The sequence below is a fragment of the Maniola hyperantus genome, chromosome 14 (genome assembly GCF_902806685.2).
Source record: "Maniola hyperantus chromosome 14, iAphHyp1.2, whole genome shotgun sequence".
NCBI lineage: Eukaryota > Metazoa > Arthropoda > Insecta > Lepidoptera > Nymphalidae > Maniola > Maniola hyperantus.
The window spans coordinates 10104826-10124731 of record NC_048549.1 but is presented as its reverse complement, the minus strand read 5'-3'; the positions used below and the strand labels follow the sequence as shown (position 1 = coordinate 10124731).

The 19906-nt window shown below is 38.4% G+C and overlaps 2 protein-coding genes and 1 long non-coding RNA gene across 4 annotated transcripts in view; 2 read left to right on the top strand and 1 right to left on the bottom strand.

The window, feature by feature from the left end:
* LOC117988140 (collagen alpha-1(XVIII) chain-like) overlaps positions 1-19906 on the bottom strand; it is a 102019-nt gene that overhangs the window by 18470 nt on the left and 63643 nt on the right. The gene's annotated exons all lie outside the window — the stretch shown is intronic.
* On the top strand, positions 7166-8033 carry LOC138403262 (uncharacterized). Its single transcript, XR_011237565.1, has 2 exons — positions 7166-7351; positions 7904-8033. It is a non-coding gene; the product is annotated as an uncharacterized lncRNA (long non-coding RNA).
* On the top strand, positions 10127-14576 carry LOC138403256 (putative leucine-rich repeat-containing protein DDB_G0290503). 2 transcript variants are annotated; one of them, XM_069503107.1, is made up of 2 exons: positions 10127-13702; positions 14447-14576. In XM_069503107.1, exon 1 carries the CDS (start codon positions 10142-10144, stop codon positions 11498-11500), a length of 1359 nt encoding a protein of 452 aa, XP_069359208.1. In that variant the 5' UTR covers positions 10127-10141; the 3' UTR covers positions 11501-13702; positions 14447-14576. The 2 variants fall into 2 exon arrangements, with proteins under 2 accessions (XP_069359208.1, XP_069359207.1); XM_069503106.1 differs by having other exon boundaries at positions 10127-13894.

The window sequence follows — 19906 nt, the reverse complement described above, 5'->3', positions numbered from 1 at the left end:
ATCTGTAAGAGCATTTTCTATTTGTGTTGACGCCCTCTCGTTGTTCTGTTAGAAGATTAAAATATTACGAGAATGGACATATACATACCATAATAAACTCAAAAATAATTATTGCTTGAATTATGGAAAGTAAGAAGTAGGTATAATCAAATCTTAGTTACTACACTGTGGCAATAAATTGCATCAACATTACGCCCATGAAACCATACGTGAAATCTGTAAGAGCATTTTCTGTTTGCGTTGACGCCGTCTCATTGTTCTGTTAGAAGATTAAAAATATGACGAGACTGAAGCCTTTTGTGACTCGTAGCGGAGTTTTAATGAAACTGAATCTGAAATAGATTCGCTTGCCATCGATGCGGGTCGACTTTATGAGATTGGATTTTTTTGATGTGTATGCGATTTTAACTCGAGTTATCTGATAAGTGGATTGCTTGAAACGATTCCGCTGGATCCGGATTTAATGGTATTTTCAAATCGAGTCGAGTACATCGATATTATCTTTTAACCTAATATTATGAAGAACTTCCAAAATGATTTCCAAAACCCCTGAAATACGTACTTCTTCATCGTTGCACGAAAACCCAAATACCAATTTTCATCGATGTAATATGGATGTAAATTGAAAAACGACGGGCTTTTATACAGACTTTCATCCCCTATTCAACCCACATGGATATAGAGTTTTAAAATACTCTTCATTTTAAACCAAAAGCCCAAATACCAAGTAGATCTAAAAAAACATATACCTACCTATCTCTTGTAAATTATAAACCACACGTCCTATACCGAAAAAAAAAATGAAAAGGTGATTTTCAATCTTCATGTGGGTGGGTGCCACTTCTTCGGGGTGCTTTATAATATTATGTACTACTCTTATAGACACAAACTGAATTCCACGTGAGCGAACCCGCGGGCACAACTAGTGATATATTATGTTTCAGGATTCCAATGGAATTCGTGATTTCAAAAACACATTGTCTCGTAGCGAGAAAATGTCCACTATATTGCGGAGACATTTCTGGAAGGTTCTCATAATGTTGCGCAGATGAAATAAATAAATACATACGGGTGTCATGTGTAAGCAACTTGGTACATGACAACGTTTATGAGCTACCAAGGGGACATAAAATATTACTGAGATTTAATATCCGGGCGTGGTAAAAATATCTGCGAGAGGAGATTCAATTTTTATATGTATTGCAGAGATGACCGGCTATTTTCGCAGTATTAACTAAGGGACAGCTTAATTTTGTATGGTGTCAAGAGGGTACGAGAATTATTGTATTGACTTGACATGGCTCCTTTAACGGTACAATCAAAAGGGCTCTTGCCACCATAGACATTCCTTCGCTCACTGAGCCGGCAGGGATTAGTCGGGACGATGGGAAGAGACCTGATGGATTGACGCTGGTTCCCTGGAAACGGGTACGGGTGCTAATGTGGGACGCAACTTGCTAAGAGGGTAAAATAGGGGTTCGAAATTTGTGTAGTCCCCGCGAACGAAGTCGCGAGTATAAGCTAGTACAAAGTATATTTGTCTTTAGGATATAAGCTCTGTAGTATGTAGAATATTACCTTTCACAATACCATAAATCCATTATAATACGCCAAGATAGTCGTATCATTAAAAAATCCACGTACGGCAATATTTATGACGGCAAGTAGCTTGAAATTGAGTTTTATTGCAGGCAATCGAGTTAAGCAGGTTGAAATGTATTCAAGGAAAATTTTGGGAAGACAAGACGCCTTGTTGTAATGAATACATCACCCGCAACTAAGCACAAAGAGAATGTGCAAGATGACATTCAAATGTAGGCACTCTATTTTATTAGATATCCAATCCAATCCAAACCAATCCATCAGCCTCTTTGCGTCCACTGCTGGACACAGGCCTTTCCAAGAGCGCGCCACCAAACACGGTCCTCCGCCTTTCTCATCCATCCGCTCCCCACCACCTTCTTCAGGTCGTCGGTCCAGCGGGCGGGGGGTCGTCCTACACTGCGCTTACCGGTACGCGGTCTCCACTCCAGAACACGTCTGCCCCATCGGGCGTCGATTCTGCGACAGACATGACCTGCCCATTGCCACTTCAGCTTGCTCATTCTTTGAGCTATGTCGGTCGCTTTTGTTCTTCTTTATTGTTCTTGTTTATTAGATAGGACCATTTCAAAAAAAAAATCTTAGTGGATGTCTATACGTCAAATAGCTATCTGCATGCCAAATTTCAACCCGATCCGTCCAGTAGTTATAGCGTTGCGTTGATAGATCAGTCAGTCAGTCAGTCAGCTTTTCCTTTTATATATAAGATACGAGATGATTTCGCCCGCGTGGACATCGCTGTATGCTGTATGTTAAACATTTGATGAACTCTTTGATTTTCCGGGATAGAAAGTACTTATTAAGATGTATATTGGGGCCGATTCTCTTGTACACAATCTCTAAACTAAACTAAATTAGAAGGTCTAAATCTAGTGCTATCCTTTTCCGCAAGCAACATTATGATAGGGATAGCAATAGATTTAGACGTGCCATTATAGTTTAGTTAAGAGATTGTGTACAATGGAATTAGTCACATTATGTGTATAAAATATCTTATTTCTTTTAGACAAATCAGTTCAGTCGTTGCAGCGTAAAAGACTAACAAAATATCCCAACCTTCAGTTGGGTTACGCAAGTTGAAAATTGAAATGTATTGAAACAAAATTTTGGGTATACATATACAAGACGCGTTGTAATGAATATATCACCCGCAATTGAGCACAAAGGGGGAATGTGCAAGAAGATGTTATTCAAATGTAGGCACTTTATTTTATTAGATACTTGATGATGATTTCGGATATGGTATGGTGATATGTTAAACATTTTGCGGGAACTCTTTGATTTTCCGGGATTACAAGTAGGTAGGTAATGGCGCCGATTCTGTTGTCTTTCTCTAAACTAAATTTAGAGTATCTGCATCTTTTTCTTTTTAATATTGCTAAAAAAGGACAGTTAATTAATTTTACATTTAAAGTCTCTAAATTTTAGTGCACGCTACAAATTTAAACAAAAGGCTCGCGACTGGCAGCTAAGGTCACGAGGTTTGACAGCTTTAAACTAAATTTAAAACTGTCAAACTGTGTCTGTCCTTTTCATTAACATTAGTAAGAAGAGCATGCGAATACTCTAAAATTAAGTTGTGCTCACAATCAGTACCATTATACGAGTAATTCAAGGTACTAGAGAGAGAGCCAGCGCGTGCCAGACCTTCGTTACGTTATAAAAGCTGAAAGTTTATATCTGCGTATTGTCCCCAACTCGGGAGGGTTTTGCTTTTTTGATTTTAATTTTCCAAGAGTTCTAAAATATAATCCTTTATAGCGTGTTTGATTTATATCTAACAGCATATTTTTCTGTAAAACCATCGTTTCAAAACCGAAGAAGCGCTGGACAAAAAGCCCATCTGTGGCGCTTGTTTCCTCCAAAATATGTATCTCGAATGCGGCCCTAATTTGTGAGAGACCGTAAATTTCCCTCGTCCAAAGTTTTGCAAAAAGTAATCCCATATATTCCAGGAATACATCACGTGGCGTGACAGCTGAATTGCGATTTTAATACCATCCTGCAATGGTGCGTATTTTGAGGATTTATTTTGGAAATGAAAAGTTTTGATACTCACTCCTTAATGAACAACTGACGATATCAGACAGACTTTAAAGAAAAGTACTATAAAATTCAAGATGGTCATAGTTGCTACGACTTCGGCTCACTATTCGGGGGCCTTCACAGTTCTTACTCTAACATCGGAACTAGATACGTGCGTTTTAAGGAATTAAATATCACTAGCCTAGAATATCAATATCATATTTGCCTAGCGGTGAAAGAAAACGTCGCGAGGAAAACTGCATGCCTGAGATTTCATCATAATGTTCTCAAATCCTCAAATGTCCAGCGTGATGGACTCTAGCAGATGTCGTATATTCGAAATGACGAACGATAAGACTAAAAAGTTTGAATATAGTCTAGTAGTGAAAAGTAAACGAATTCTTTAGTAGGTAGTCCAGGGTTCCAGCCTGACACGCACCTCTAGAATTGGATTCATGAACAGTTGAACATAATGTTTTTTTTCTTCTTCTTAAAGGTATGTGAAATGTGCTTAGTAGCAGACCGACTATGGTTTGAGATGATGATGATGATAATGATGTTATCTTTATTTAAAGTATAGTGTCACACAGGTAACTTTAAACCACATCATCGCTAACCATCAGGCGAGATTGCAATCATGTGTAATCTAGTAAACAATAAAAAGTCTACAACAAAAAAATATCTTCAATGTAACTTAATATTACTACATACATTCGCAAAAAATTCGCGTGTCTACGAAACTCGAAGACATTGTAGACACCTGCAGTAAGGACTTAAAGGCCTGGACATATACAAAGCAGCGACGCGCTATGGCAGAAGCCCATGTTCAAACAAACTCTGCAACACGTTTTTGTTTACACTTTACAACTTAATGTCCTGCAATGTTTATCTTGGCTGCTTCAAAGGACACGATTCCCTTCTAGAAGTATTAATTCATTCAACGGCAGCATCATGATCACAAAATGTTACTTACAATAAACGACTGTGTAATTTTTAATACAATAAACTTTAATATTTAGTAGGTACTTCTGAAGCTCGCACGCTGTCAGTTGACTCAGTTGACATTACGGTTCTTGTATTTACGGTTTCTAAGAGCAACATAGGCCGCGTATGTTGCAATTGCGTGTCTTTGTCGTCACGCGTTTTGTTTGTCCAAGCCTTATACGTTACTGTGTGAGAAACTTAACAGATGCTATAAAAAAACTAAACAACAGGTAGTTTAACACGGAGGCAATTTTAAAAGCTGTTGTACTTATAGTATGCGACAGGTCGAGATGGCAATCGGGGTTTGAAACGGGGGAAAATGCCGCACACCCGCACGTCAACCGCGCTATCCCACACCGGGGTAGCGCGGGGCCTGTGTGGGTGTGCGGGGTGTCCCCACCCTGATTGCCATACCGACCTGTCGCCTATTATAACTTTGTTTTTAAACGTAACTTTGTTCATAACGTGATATGAAATATATAACATTAATTTTGGTTAATTACAGGAAGTTTGAGCTAGAATTTGATTTAACCACGTCAATTTTAGCTCAAAATTTTGTTTTAGTTTTGCTTGTTTACAAACTCAATTTGCTGGTGGTGTATTAAAGTAGAAGCGGAAACGGAATTCTTCTGAAATAAAAGCTTTATTTGTTTCAAACAGAACGGAGAATCCAAGCAACTCAAGATAAAAATTCACTGTGTATTAGGCAATTTATTTTTTATTTTTAGGGTTCAGTACCTCAAAAAGTAAAAAGGTACCCTTATAGGATCACTTTGTTGTATGTCTGTCTGAACAAAAGACAGTTTTGGCAGTGATTTTGATAAAAGTTGCAGGAGTTGCGTCCAGTCTTAGGTTTGGAATGAAACTGGCTAAGTATCTATAATAGATACATATTATTAGCAAACGAAAAACCGCGCGCGGAATTTTTCTTTGGTAGGTATCTGGTCCTCACAAGTCTCAGACAAAAAATATCTGGCAAGATTCTATAGGACTGCAGATAAATTCTCTTAGATTTCCTTAGCCCTAATTACCTTTTGGTAATAATGCATATAAAAACGAATAAACGAAATATGTATCAGTCCCGCAAATTGCTAATGCGCGTGGCCGCCATTTTAGTGATGTCAGCACTAGACTGAAGTATCGAGCTGATGGTATATTTTTATTTCGGCTGACGTCAAAATAACGTCATTTCGATGTTAATGAGACATGGCTCCAGCGCAATTTGCGGGACTTATAATAGAAGTAAAGGTTTATGCTATCAGCACTTCATTCACAAATATTTAAGTTTATTACAAAAATAGATTAGGTAGTACACAAATTTTTAAGTTATTTAAGTTAGATAGAGTATCAGGTAGATAGAATATTAGGTATGTTAAATTTGATTTTGTTAATAACTAGCTTATGCCCGCGACTTCGTCCACGTGGACTACACAAATTTTAAACCCCTATTTTACACACTTAAGGGTTGATCTTTAACGATGAGATTTTTACATATATTATGAGCTTAATAAAATATGTAATACTGCTAATTGCAAAAATATTAACTACAAAACTTCTTTATAGACACTTCAAAACTGACAGAGTTTCATACAAACTTCAAACCCCTATTTTACCCCTTCAGGGGTTAAATTTTGAAAAATTCTTTCTTAGCGGACGCCTACGTTATAATAGCTATCTGCATGTCGAATTTCAGCGTGATCCGTCCAGTAGTTTGAGCTGTGCGTTCTGTGTGATCAGTCAGTCAGTCACCTTTTCCTTTTATATATATAGATTATTGTTAATAGGCTACTTGACAATTTTTTTAAGTTGGTCTTAAATGGTTAATATTTGTCCTATTATATCAAAAAAATTGACACTATATTTTTTTGCGACCTAAAAACCGTAAAACTTTAATTTAAAAAAATATTTTTCTTAGACAGGTGAAAACACTGTCGGCCATGTTTGGCCGATAGATTATCTGTGCTCTGACGTCATGCATTTGTAAACAACAGTATAACCACTGTGGTTATACTGTTGTTTACAAATGCATGACGTCAGAGCACAGATAATCTATCGGCCAAACATGGCCGACAGTGTTTTCACCTGTCTAAGAAAAATATTTTTTTAAATTAAAGTTTTACGGTTTTTAGGTCGCAAAAAAATATAGTGTTAATTTTTTTGATATAATAGGACAAATATTAACCATTTAAGACCAACTTAAAAAAATTGTCAAGTAGCCTATTAAGTTAGACTATGTTATAAGGTACGATAGGGTTGTCATATACAATTGTATAAAAGCCCTGTAAAAAAAATTAAGATAATAAAAAAAAGTTCATTACAAAGAACCATTAAAAAGGAATTCCGTAAAGGCTGAATTTAGATCGCTACACCTGAAGTCATTCAGCTGTCAGACGTTGTCGCGACGAACGTCGCGAAATAGTTAATTGTACAAAATATAAATAGTAATCATCGTAAAATTAAATCATCCAATTATAATATCTAATTACAATAACGAGCAAAACGAGATTAGAAGGAGAGGAATCCAGAGCCGGACGCTTAAAATACTATGGTAAGTTGTCTGTGACTTTACTCTGTGGGTCTAATGGTCTATACTTGAAACGCGACGCCGACTGTCTGTGGTCGAAGCCTCGAACCACGGCGCCCACCATTTTGTTAACTGACTGGATCCGAGCACGGCAGCCTCGCCTCACAGCACGCCCACCGTCATCAGTTCGGTGCCTCGCATCCTGTATTATTACTCGTAAGTGGCTAACTATAAGTAACTATATTTGATTGCTATTAATTGTGTGCATAAGGAACGTTTCCATGTAGCCAACGTCGAGAGTCGTAAGGGCCCTTTATTGGCAGGCCTTAGTCGGAATAGTAAATCGTCAACGTCGGGAGCCATTGGGACCCTTGTTGGCAGGACTTGGCTGGGAGAAAGTAATCCGTCAGTATCGAGAGTCGTAGGGGCCCTCGGGTGGCAGGCCTTAGCGTCGAACCGCTAACTCTCGATACAGATGACGAGACCAGCTAGCTCTCGACGTCAGTGACGACCCCGGCTAACTCTCGGCGTAAGTAGCAAGCAAAGGTGTGGCACTTTGAGCCGGCACGAATAGCCAGTTACCTGACCGAAACGCGGTAGGTCAATGGGACCCAATTATAATCCTAATGGCTAGGCTAATGATGGAACCGTTCCTCCTTTAATTTAGCGCTAGTCAGCACTGGTCTTCCCCGCTTAGCGGCGAGGAAGACAGTAGCCCCGGCAGATTTCGTCTAGGCGAAATCTGCCCGTCCCATATATGTATTACAGAGTGCGAGGCAGTGGATTCTGTCCTATGCGACGGGGAGGAAGGCCGCTTCCTCGCCCGTCGCCTCAGTGCCGCGGAGACGGCGCATTAACCTGGTGTCGCACGCGCAAGCAGACTGCGCATCGAGCAAGGGTGAGTGCATAATCAAACATTCACAAACTAGCCTTCGTGACGTCTCTGGTTTCAACCCTCAAACCCGGGCGGCAAGCCGAGTCTAACTAAGCATAAACAGGAGGCGCCACGACATGGTGGAGGTGCTGGGATCTGATAAATCAGTAAATGAGCTTTCAGCAAAAAATGCTAAAAGAAAGAGGGTTGTCAAATAAGTTGTGAATGTTGTTATGCACTGACCTAAATCAGACATGTCTCGACAAGTCTCGACACGTATAGAGCGGCAAAGACCATTAGACCTTAATAGGTTATTTTCATGTCTTGTTTTCTCGTAGCTATGTGATTTGTTCTGAATATGATTATTCTTAAGCGTGAATGACCTACCTACCTACACATGAAAATTATTTTTCCTACTATTGAGTTTTGATACCCACCTACAGGTGATGAATAATTCTACTTATAACTAACACTTTAAACTCTAATACCTACTTTAAATAAGCAAAGTTATGTTGCATTTCACTGATGATTTTAACGTTTTCTTAGACAGTTTTAATATAAATACCTACAATACATTGTAGTGAATAGTGACAAATGTTCAATGTTTAATTTAATAAAGGATAGGTACCTACCTAATGTGAAGAATAAAGGAGGATGCTGTGCGCATAGTCCTATAATAGAATAAAGGAAACCGAAAATTAAGAATAACCTCATTCTCTGTTAAAGTCTAATTGTAAAGATGCGACGGTATTACCAACGTTCTGAATTATTATATTCACAATAAAGTGACACTGTTATTGCAGTTTAGTGGAATAATTATTATAATTATGTTGATCCATGTGGGACTAAATCAATTAAAATAAAAGTTTGAGCTCGCATGAACTTTCTGACAAATTAAGATTATTGTAATATCATATTCAACTGAGACTTAAAGATGAGTCAATTTCAAAAGTGTTTAGGGTTCCGCACCTAGTAAGAAAGAAAATCAATTCTAAAGGTTATCGTTTCTTGTATAACAGTTATAAATGTGAAAAAAACCCTTGGTCCCGGTGCGCAAGAAATTCTTTTTTTTTTCACAAATTTTATGAATGAAACAGTGAAGTGATATGGACATTAACAATAAACGATAGGTACCTAGAGCAGTCACCTGCGATAGTACACTGACCTTTGCCGGTGCATTCACACTGGACTTGCTAGAACGGTTAAATAGTTACACACACATACCTACCCGACTTGAGATTGCTATGATCATACAATTTTGATACGAAGGGGTCAATCATTGAATGCTTATACTGAATGGTCACACAGTGTGTGTGCCCACGCATACCTAGTAACTGAGATGATTAAATACTAAAATTGAGACCCGGTTTAGCAATACGAACCTTAGGCATGAAATAAAAGCCAGTAGAATGTACAGAGATTTAAGAATATTTGTAGAAGTTTATTGAATAGAGGTATAATGCTACTCTATTTTACTACATTCTATATCTTGTTGCAAGGGTAGGCATAACCCTTCTAGCATGTTAGTGGAATTGTGTACACATCTGTGGGCAGATGACTGACAATTATTGATAAGGTCGTTGTCACACTATGACGACAGGGCCGGACTATGAAATTGATTTATGATAAAGTCGGTTACTTACTTTATCCGCGATACTAATAACCAATTAATTTCATTCTACAACAACAACGGTACAAAATTATTTCGTTATAACTAGTCGTTGAAATTTATTTGATAAATTATTTGATGAATATATGAGATTTATAGAACAAGGGTTACCATGAATATTCAAACCATAGGACATTGATGTAACACAACAACTAAATAGAAGTTTTAAATGAACTTTAAAGTGAAATAAATGAAAGATGGACGATCATTTGAAAAATAGATCTACGATACTGACACAGATAAATAAAATTAGTTAGATTAAAATTTTTTTTTTGTTTTGGCCAATCCGTTTCCTTTCTTTCTCTCTCGCTTTTCTCCTAAGCGGTGCTATTTCATTTATAGAGAGACGAGCCACGAAGTTCCCGGTCACAACGAAGACATCAACTAAAATTCTAAAAACCTTAAACAACTAACCCGTTTTGAGGAAACTTTTATCTACTAATATTTCGAACATACCGACAAGATGGATCAAAGTCTCTTGGCGATACTGCACTCAATGAAAACAAAATTACAAAATTTATCAACCAACGCATCTCAAATAATAGAAACTCTTGATGATCCAACCACTCAATCTCCAACGATTATACAAGAAGCAGAAATTATTTCTTCGAAATTACAAACTTTGTTAAATAGATTGAGCTCCGAATTGACCAACTACTTTCGATTAAGCAACGATCCTGCGCCTGATGACATATCCGAGATATCTACAGTACAATTAGAAGCCGAAGATATATTGTGTGAACTTAAAGTCAAAATTAAAGAAAAGATTAAAGTAATTGAACGAGAAAATCAAGTCAACAGGGATACGAATCCGAATCTAAACAGCCGGCTACCGAAACTGAGTTTACCGGAATTCGACGGCGATATCCTGCAATGGTCAACATTTTGGGATCAATTCAGCTCAAATATTGACAAACGAAACTTAACCGATGTTGACAAGCTATTGTATTTAAAAGCTTCATTGAAAGGTGAAGCGAAGAAGATCGTGGAAGGCTTAGAGACAACAAACAAGAATTACAGTATAGCTCTAGTGACATTAAAAAATCGATATGGAAAGGAAAACCACATAATTGATGCACACTACTCAGCGCTGTATCGTGTCAAGGCTTCCACCGCAATGAATGTCACGGAGGTGAGACAAACACTGAACGAGATCGAACGACATCTTAGGGTGCTTAAATCGCTGGGCGAGGACATAAACCACAACCATCTACGTTTCCTAATCATGGAAAAACTCCCGCAAGAAATCATTTACGAAATGAAAATGAAAATAAACACCGAGTCCATCGAGGAGATAAGGAAATGCCTCGAAGTCATTATCACGGCTAGGGAAGACGCAGAGAGAGTTATCCAGGGAAAATCTGAAGACAATTACACTACCCAATCTCTACACGCGAATGCATCCGACGACAATAATATGAAATTAAAATCCAAAGGGCCAACAAGTAAAGAAATGTCCACAAAGAAACAAGATAAAAATCGGGGACTATTTCAAGGTCGTCAGGGAAGTTTTAGGAAACAATTCAAAAGAAAATGGGAAGAGCCAGTAGGAAACCAAGAAAGGCAACACGAAAAGAAAAGAAAACTTCACTGCATCTTCTGTCAGGAGAACCATTTTAACGATCAATGCAAAGCCTTTACAACGTTACGAGAAAGGAAAAATAAATTAATTAACCGATGCTACGCATGTCTTCGCATAGGACATACCGTAAAGATATGTGAGAGAAAAATAAAATGTGCACACTGTAACGAGATTGGATCTCACAATCGGGCACTTTGTCCTAAAAATCTACAAAAGGAGAGTGAAACAACTAATAAATAAATAAAAATAATAAATAAGAATGTAAATAATAAATAAGAATAATAATAATGAATGATTATATAAATAATAAGAATACAAACGAATCAACTAATAATTTAATGCAATTAGATACCAAGGATACTACTATACTTCAAACAGCAGTTGTGAACGCGAAATCTGAAAAGGAAGAACATCCTGTTCATTACTTGCATCATTGTGTCCATCAGAAGGAGAAAACCATCAGAATTATATACCGACTCCAAAAAAGCGTTTAAACAAATGTCTATGAACTTAAGGGAGTGGAGTTCTAATTCTTATGAATTTATGACACAAATCCCAGACTCGTCAAAGGAAATCCGTGTTAAGATATTAGGACTTGATTGGGATTTAAAGGAAGATCTACTTCAATTGAGATACAAGATCGACTCTAATGCGAACAATAAACGGGAAGTATTGAGAGTGATCGCTTCAATCTACGATCCTTGCGGATTTGTTGCACCACATATCCTACCTGCTAAATTATTTAAGAAGTCGTCTTATAAAATTTATTCGGAACTTTCTTCCTGCAAAAGTAACACATCAATTTCTTTGGACCGATAGCCAAATTGTAATCGGATGGTGCAAGTCTTCTAAACTTTTACCACCATTCGTAGCAAGGAGAATCCAAGAAATTAAATGAAACAAAGAATCGATCATAAGATATGTTCCCTCAGAGCTAAATCCAGCAGATGTAGCAACAAAACCTTATAGCGCTTGTGAAGATAAAGCGAAATGGTTAACTGGACCTCAATATTTGTTACAAGCATCTGATACATTGCCACAAAGGGCAACGAATAGTGATCCCTTTTTGTTTCGGGAGGCTCTTCCGAATGATAGTGAAGATGAGGAAGTTGAAATTAATGAAACTATTTCTGTAATATAGAATAAACGAAAAGGAACAAGAACATTATAAAAACACTGTCTTAAGGATCACGAACTATCTACAGTAATGAAGGAAATTGAAGCCGTGGTAAATACACGTCCACTCACCCATATAGATGCCGAGCTGGATCATATATTTGTCGGCAGAGAGCTCTAGGATCGTCGTATTACCTTCTATTGGGCGTTTATCTACAGGGTTATCATGTTGGCTTAATAGGAACGCGGGATACGATTCTACACAAGTACACAAGTCGTTTCTCTTACCATCTTCAAACCATATTGTTATTCTTACGTGTCCATGGTAACCCAGATTGTGTCATAATGCGTAGACTCGATCAACGCCACTAGACAACGTTTGCGTCCCGATTACTGCCGAGTATCTCCGACATATTGAAACCAGCTGATTTCTTGGCTGTAGGAAAATGTATAACAGTAGAGAATACCCGGAAGGAACCTTTAGCAGAAGGAACCGTTACAAAAAGGGAACTAGTTAAAGGTTGGAAAAGAGCTCTTAAAATCCAGGAAGAATTTAGAGAAATGTTTTCTAATCGTTACCTTCTCAGCCTTCGAGAAAGATACCAGCATTCACATAGGGATCCAAGAGTCACTTCGAAATTAGAACCTCAAGAAGGACAAATAGTCCAGATAAAGGGGGAACATCCCAATCGGGAAAGCTGGCGAGTTGGGAAAATAACAAAACTTATGAAGGGGAAGGATGGATTTAGCAGAACAGCGAAAGTAAAAGTAGATAATAGCGAATATATTAGATCCATTTCACACTTATATCCACTGGAAATGGACGAACAAGAAGCTCACGCTCTAGCTGACAAACCTAGACCAAGTTACAACTATATACCTTCCGAACGCATAACAAGAGAAGTGCACGAAGAAACCACTGGAGAAACCAGTGAGATACGTAGTGGTGAAATCGATGCACCTGAAAAGGAAAATGATCACACCATACAAGACCATAATGAGACGATGTTAGAGGATCAACTTCTGCCAGAGGAGATTACTAACGAAAACGAAGTAGACCTTTCTTCCGAGGAGCCAAGACCCAAGAGAGAAGCGGCTGTCAGGGCCCTCGAGAAGATTAAGGAATGGACGCAGAATCTTATCGTCTTATTGTAACTTCCGTTGTTGGGGAGTGTCGCGACGAACGTCGCGAAATAGTTAATTGTACAAAATATAAATAGTAATCATCGTAAAATTAAATCATCCAATTATAATATCTAATTACAATAACGAGCAAAACGAGATTAGAAGGAGAGGAATCCAGAGCCGGACGCTTAAAATACTATGGTAAGTTGTCTGTGACTTTACTCTGTGGGTCTAATGGTCTATACTTGAAACGCGACGCCGACTGTCTGTGGTCGAAGCCTCGAACCACGGCGCCCACCATTTTGTTAACTGACTGGATCCGAGCACGGCAGCCTCGCCTCACAGCACGCCCACCGTCATCAGTTCGGTGCCTCGCATCCTGTATTATTACTCGTAAGTGGCTAACTATAAGTAACTATATTTGATTGCTATTAATTGTGTGCATAAGGAACGTTTCCATGTAGCCAACGTCGAGAGTCGTAAGGGCCCTTTATTGGCAGGCCTTAGTCGGAATAGTAAATCGTCAACGTCGGGAGCCATTGGGACCCTTGTTGGCAGGACTTGGCTGGGAGAAAGTAATCCGTCAGTATCGAGAGTCGTAGGGGCCCTCGGGTGGCAGGCCTTAGCGTCGAACCGCTAACTCTCGATACAGATGACGAGACCAGCTAGCTCTCGACGTCAGTGACGACCCCGGCTAACTCTCGGCGTAAGTAGCAAGCAAAGGTGTGGCACTTTGAGCCGGCACGAATAGCCAGTTACCTGACCGAAACGCGGTAGGTCAATGGGACCCAATTATAATCCTAATGGCTAGGCTAATGATGGAACCGTTCCTCCTTTAATTTAGCGCTAGTCAGCACTGGTCTTCCCCGCTTAGCGGCGAGGAAGACAGTAGCCCCGGCAGATTTCGTCTAGGCGAAATCTGCCCGTCCCATATATGTATTACAGAGTGCGAGGCAGTGGATTCTGTCCTATGCGACGGGGAGGAAGGCCGCTTCCTCGCCCGTCGCCTCAGTGCCGCGGAGACGGCGCATTAACCTGGTGTCGCACGCGCAAGCAGACTGCGCATCGAGCAAGGGTGAGTGCATAATCAAACATTCACAAACTAGCCTTCGTGACGTCTCTGGTTTCAACCCTCAAACCCGGGCGGCAAGCCGAGTCTAACTAAGCATAAACAGGAGGCGCCACGACAGACGTTGTGCAGTATCTCCGAATATATGACCTTACTTTTTGCGGAACTTTTCAGGAATATTTACGGGCTCACTCTCAAATTAGACCTTACATTCGAGGCTCATATTTCGGAGGATACCATCCGCTTTTCAAGGCTTGCTGTCCAGTGAAGAACCACTATGATAATATAATAATTACAGTTATAAAAGTAAATAAAAATCTGTTTTAGAATGCACAGGAATCCCTTTCATATGATACCTCACTTGGTATATAGTTATCTTACTTCGAAAATTGAAAATACTAATTATTAGTTCATGACCACAATTAAATTTTTTTGTGTGATGTTACCCCAAATTCACGGTTTTCAGGTTTTTCCCCTTATGTCTGCTATAAGACCTACCTACCTGCCAAATTTCATGATTCTAAGTCAACGGGAAGTACCCTGTAGGTTTCTTGACAGACCGACAGACAGACAGACAGACAGACAGACAACAAAGTGATCCTATAAGGGTTCCGTTTTTCCTTTTGAGGTACGGTACCCTAAAAATCCACGAGAGTTTTGTTTGTTGTATTCTTCGATTTACACTGCTTTATATAATATTATGCTCTACTAAATTAATTAAAAATAAATAAATAGTAAAAAATTTAGTAGACATAATTAATAATGAGAGAAGAAAATATAACAAATATTCTAAGCTTTAATTTATTAATTTAAAACTAAAAATAACAGGTGAATTGTATTATAACGGCATACTTTAGTACTTAGCATATTTTATATCATTAAGTTTAAGTTGGTTTTTTTTGTGTACCTACGAGTTTGAAATTTAAGGGCTTTTTATATGAATTTAATGCGTTAACAGCTACACCTATAGGTATCCCCTTTGAATCATGAAACGAAGTCGTTAAAACTCACACCACTGCAAGGCAGGCATCCAGCTGTCACAGTGCGTGATGTATCTCCGGAAAAATTAGAGGTACGTGAACGGGATCGAACTTCCGACCTCCGATTAGAAGGCGTACGTCCTAACCACGAGGAAAGAAAGACTTTTTTAAATTAATTTAACACAAATTTTATTAAGTTAACACGAATCTGTATGACTCTATATCCATTTTAGATCATGAAATGAAGTCGTTATAACTCACACCACTGCAAGGCAGGATTAAAATCGCAGCACTTGAAGGCATCCAGCTGTCACAGTGCGTGATGTATCTCCGGAAGTTTTACTGCTTTTTTCTGGAACTCTACAAGCTGATTTACGAGCCCACTCGCAAATTGGATCCTGTTTCCACGATACATGCTCGTGCTTACTTGTAAAGACGTACTTTAACAAGCATAATATTAAGCTAGTCTTCCATTACTATTTATTTAAGTTTTTTTTCATGATTGCAACAAGTTTTCGCAAAATTAAAAGAAAACGCAATAAAGTCCGGCGGGATGATTACGTATCTCGCGACAGGCGTAAGTCTCGCGATCATTGCTGTCAAAACAGCGGCTAGAGAGAGACAGCAATAGCCACAAAATAAGAAGAAGAGAGACAGCAAATGAACTGTCGCATCACTACTGCTGTCCCGTTGCAGTCGCTACTGCAACGTTTTACGTAATCACCCCGCAGATCACACACAACAGTTAGCGCCACGTGCCTGACCAAGGCTTAATATACTATCTATCATTCAACCCTAAATTACAATCACGAATCATATTAATCATCGCTAAACTATTTTTAAGGGATAGCGTAAGGAACAAAGATATCTTTTTGATAACAGCTTAAAATCAACTCTATACAGTATGTAGCCAGAATAAAAGCAAAAACGAAGACAGGTGGTAAAAAACGCGTTTTTTCCTGTATTTTGTAAAAGCTCACGATATATTTCAAATAAAACATCTGACTGACGTTAGAGGTCAACGAACGTTGCGTAAGTAGGCCACTCGGAGTCAATGCTGCGTTACAGGTGGGGTTTTGCGCGATATACATTGCGGGTTTGAAAGATACTAAATCACTAAAACTACAAAATGAGGCAAATGAGGATAATAAAAAAAAGTTCATTACAAAGAACCATTAAAAAGGAATTCCGTAAAGGCTGAATTTAGATCGCTACACCTGAAGTCATTCAGCTGTCAGACGTTGTGCAGTATCTCCGAATATATGACCTTACTTTTTGCGGAACTTTTCAGGAATATTTACGGGCTCACTCTCAAATTAGACCTTACATTCGAGGCTCATATTTCGGAGGATACCATCCGCTTTTCAAGGCTTGCTGTCCAGTGAAGAACCACTATGATAATATAATAATTACAGTTATAAAAGTAAATAAAAATCTGTTTTAGAATGCACAGGAATCCCTTTCATATGATACCTCACTTGGTATATAGTTATCTTACTTCGAAAATTGAAAATACTAATTATTAGTTCATGACCACAATTAATTTTTTTTGTGTGATTTAACCACAAATTCACGGTTTTCAGATTTTTCCCCGAATGTCTGCTATATGACCTACCTACCTGCTAAATTTCATGATTCTAGGTCAACGGGAAGTACGCTGTAGGTTTCTTGACAGACCGACAGACAGACAGACAGACAGACAACAAAGTGATCCTATAAGGGTTCTGTTTTTCCTTTTGAAGTACAGAACCCTAAAAAACATAGGTGTACCGTTACTGAGATGAATCACTCACTCACACAGAGCGTGGGTTACGAAAAGATGACAATTGACGACTGACGTACAAAGCAAGGAATTCAACCGTCGCTGTAATTCTCCCAGCGTCCTCCCGTAACCCGCACCCTACCCAATAAGCCGTTTTAATCCAGCGGTACACCTATAGGCTATAGCATCACATATTTGCGCTTTCAGTGTATAGTTTCTTTCTCTTCAGCTTCACCCCTCATATTTTCGCCCAATAAGAGAACCTTCAAAATTTGAATAGGGCCTTTTCTTACCACCCTCTTTGTACTCAATTATGGGTGATGTATGCAGTGCAAAACTGCTCTATGAATATTTTTTTGAGTTTAGTTAGGTATTTTTAAGCTAATTCTTGCTATTCTACTTATATTGTATTTTTGTGAATACGTCCGATACCATATTATTTTTCAAAACCATACCAACTTCAACTGGATTTGCACTCAGTAAAAATCTGCCTATTAACACTCCCCAACTTATTACTTAAATTCTACCCATGACAAATTGGAGTAGGTATAGCCATTTACATGTTCGGGCTCTGAGGATTTTTGTAAGTTTTTTGATAGGTATGTATATTATTTTTCAAAACCATACCAGTTTTTTCTCCCAGCTTCATGTGGATTTGAATTGGATACAATGCAACTTAACTCCAGCTCTTTACTTTGACCCAGAATGCAACCTCAAGAGCACGAATTACAAGGTTTTGCATGAAAACAAAATCGTATGTTGGCGGGGGACAGGGGAGAATGCTTTGTTGTGATTGGTGGATTCAAAAGTCACGTAATTAAGACAATGTGCGGAATAAGGGGAACCGAACGGGCGTGGGCCGTCTTTTATGCTAGCCTAAGCTTGGCGATCGGGGGTGTCCGGTTGTCTATTATATTATAAGTAGGTGGTGGTCTGCGCGAAAAAAAAATGTCTACCTGTTGTCCCATATTACGTGAAAGAAGGTTATAATAGCTAGGTATTTAGTAAAAAGAATGGGGAAAAAATTCTCATATGCTAGTCATTTTCAGCCGAGTTCACTTTATAAATCCTTTTTTAGCTTTTAAGCCTAAGATGTTACGCACGAAATAACATGAAAACGTGCTTTCGCGAACCTTTTTAAAGGAATCTAGATCTCTTCTTGGAATCTCTTTGGCGGAGAGAGGCTTGTCCGCATTTCGCGAACATTTTATTTCGTAATCTTAAGTCTATTTTGCTTTTTGTCACAGTATTATACTTACACAACTTTTCCTAATTTTCCTTTTTCTCACTTTTCTCGTAAACCACCAGATTAGTTTTTTTCTTAACAAAAACTGTGATTTCGGAATGTTTTCTAGGAATTTTAATAATAGCTTTCAAATGTAAAGGTACATTAGGTTAGGTAATCATTACCCATAATATTATAAATGCGAAAATGTGTTTGTATGTTGGTTTGTCCTTCAATCATGTCGCAACGGAGCAACGGATCGACGTGATTTTTTGCATGGGTATAGTAAAAAACCTGGTAGAGAGTGACATAGACTACTTTTTATCCCAGAAAATCAAAGAGTTCTCACGGGATTTTCAACGTAAACCCAGGCGGACGAAGTCGCGGGAACAAGTCAAAATCTTAGATTGTAGACTCAAAAATTATTACATATGCCAGCGACTTCGTCCGCGTGGAATTTTTAAAAATCCCTTTAAAAAAAATAAAAAAAAAAACTCTTTGATTTTCCGGGATAAAAGTAGCCTATGTCACTTTCCCGGTCTTTACCTATACTTATACAAAAAATCACGTCAATCCGTTGCATCGTTGCGATGTGATTGAAGGACAAACCAACAAACCAATATACCAACAAACAAACAAACACACTTTCGCATTTACAATAAGGGTACTGCTATACATGAAACAAATTTATTAATGTTTATATTAAACACTTCTAGGCTGGTGCTGAGCAATACGATTTTAGGAATATGAGTTTAGTAAGCACAAGTTACGAGTAGTCTAACTTTGGGGGCGCACCGTTAGTTACAAAACGTGAAATCCAAGGTGTATAACGCGTGGTAACGTTTTGAATTTCAAGCGAATAAGGGGCCTGTTATGATTCAAATTTCAGCCCAACTATTAAACGAGTTGTCGCTAATGTATTTAGAGTGGCGCGCAAGTTACTGTGGCAATCACGCAAATGAACTGACGAGTTATTCTCGCTTTCCGTACATTTCGAGCATTTCGGGGATTATTTCCTGTTCTAAAACTAGATAATTTAATATCAGTAACTACGTGATGCGCACAACTTCATTCGCGTGGGTTCAGGTTTTTAAAAATTCCGTAGGAACTCTTTGATTTTCGGGATAAAAAGTAGCCTATGTCCTTTCCCGGGATGCAAGCTATCTCTGTACCAAATTTTGTTAAAATCGGCTGAGAGGATGGGCCGTGAAAGGCTAGCAGATACATAGATAGACAGACAGACACACTTTAGCATATTTTATAATATTAGTGTGGCAATCACGCAAATGAACTGACGAGTTATTGTCGCTTTCCGTACATTTCGAGCATTTCGGGGATTATTTCCTGTTCTAAAACTAGTTAATTTATA

What these genes read in the sequence shown, in the direction of transcription:
- LOC138403256 (XM_069503107.1), top strand. Translation starts at nt 10,142, where the DNA reads ATGGATCAAAGTCTCTTGGCGATACTGCACTCAATGAAAACAAAATTA.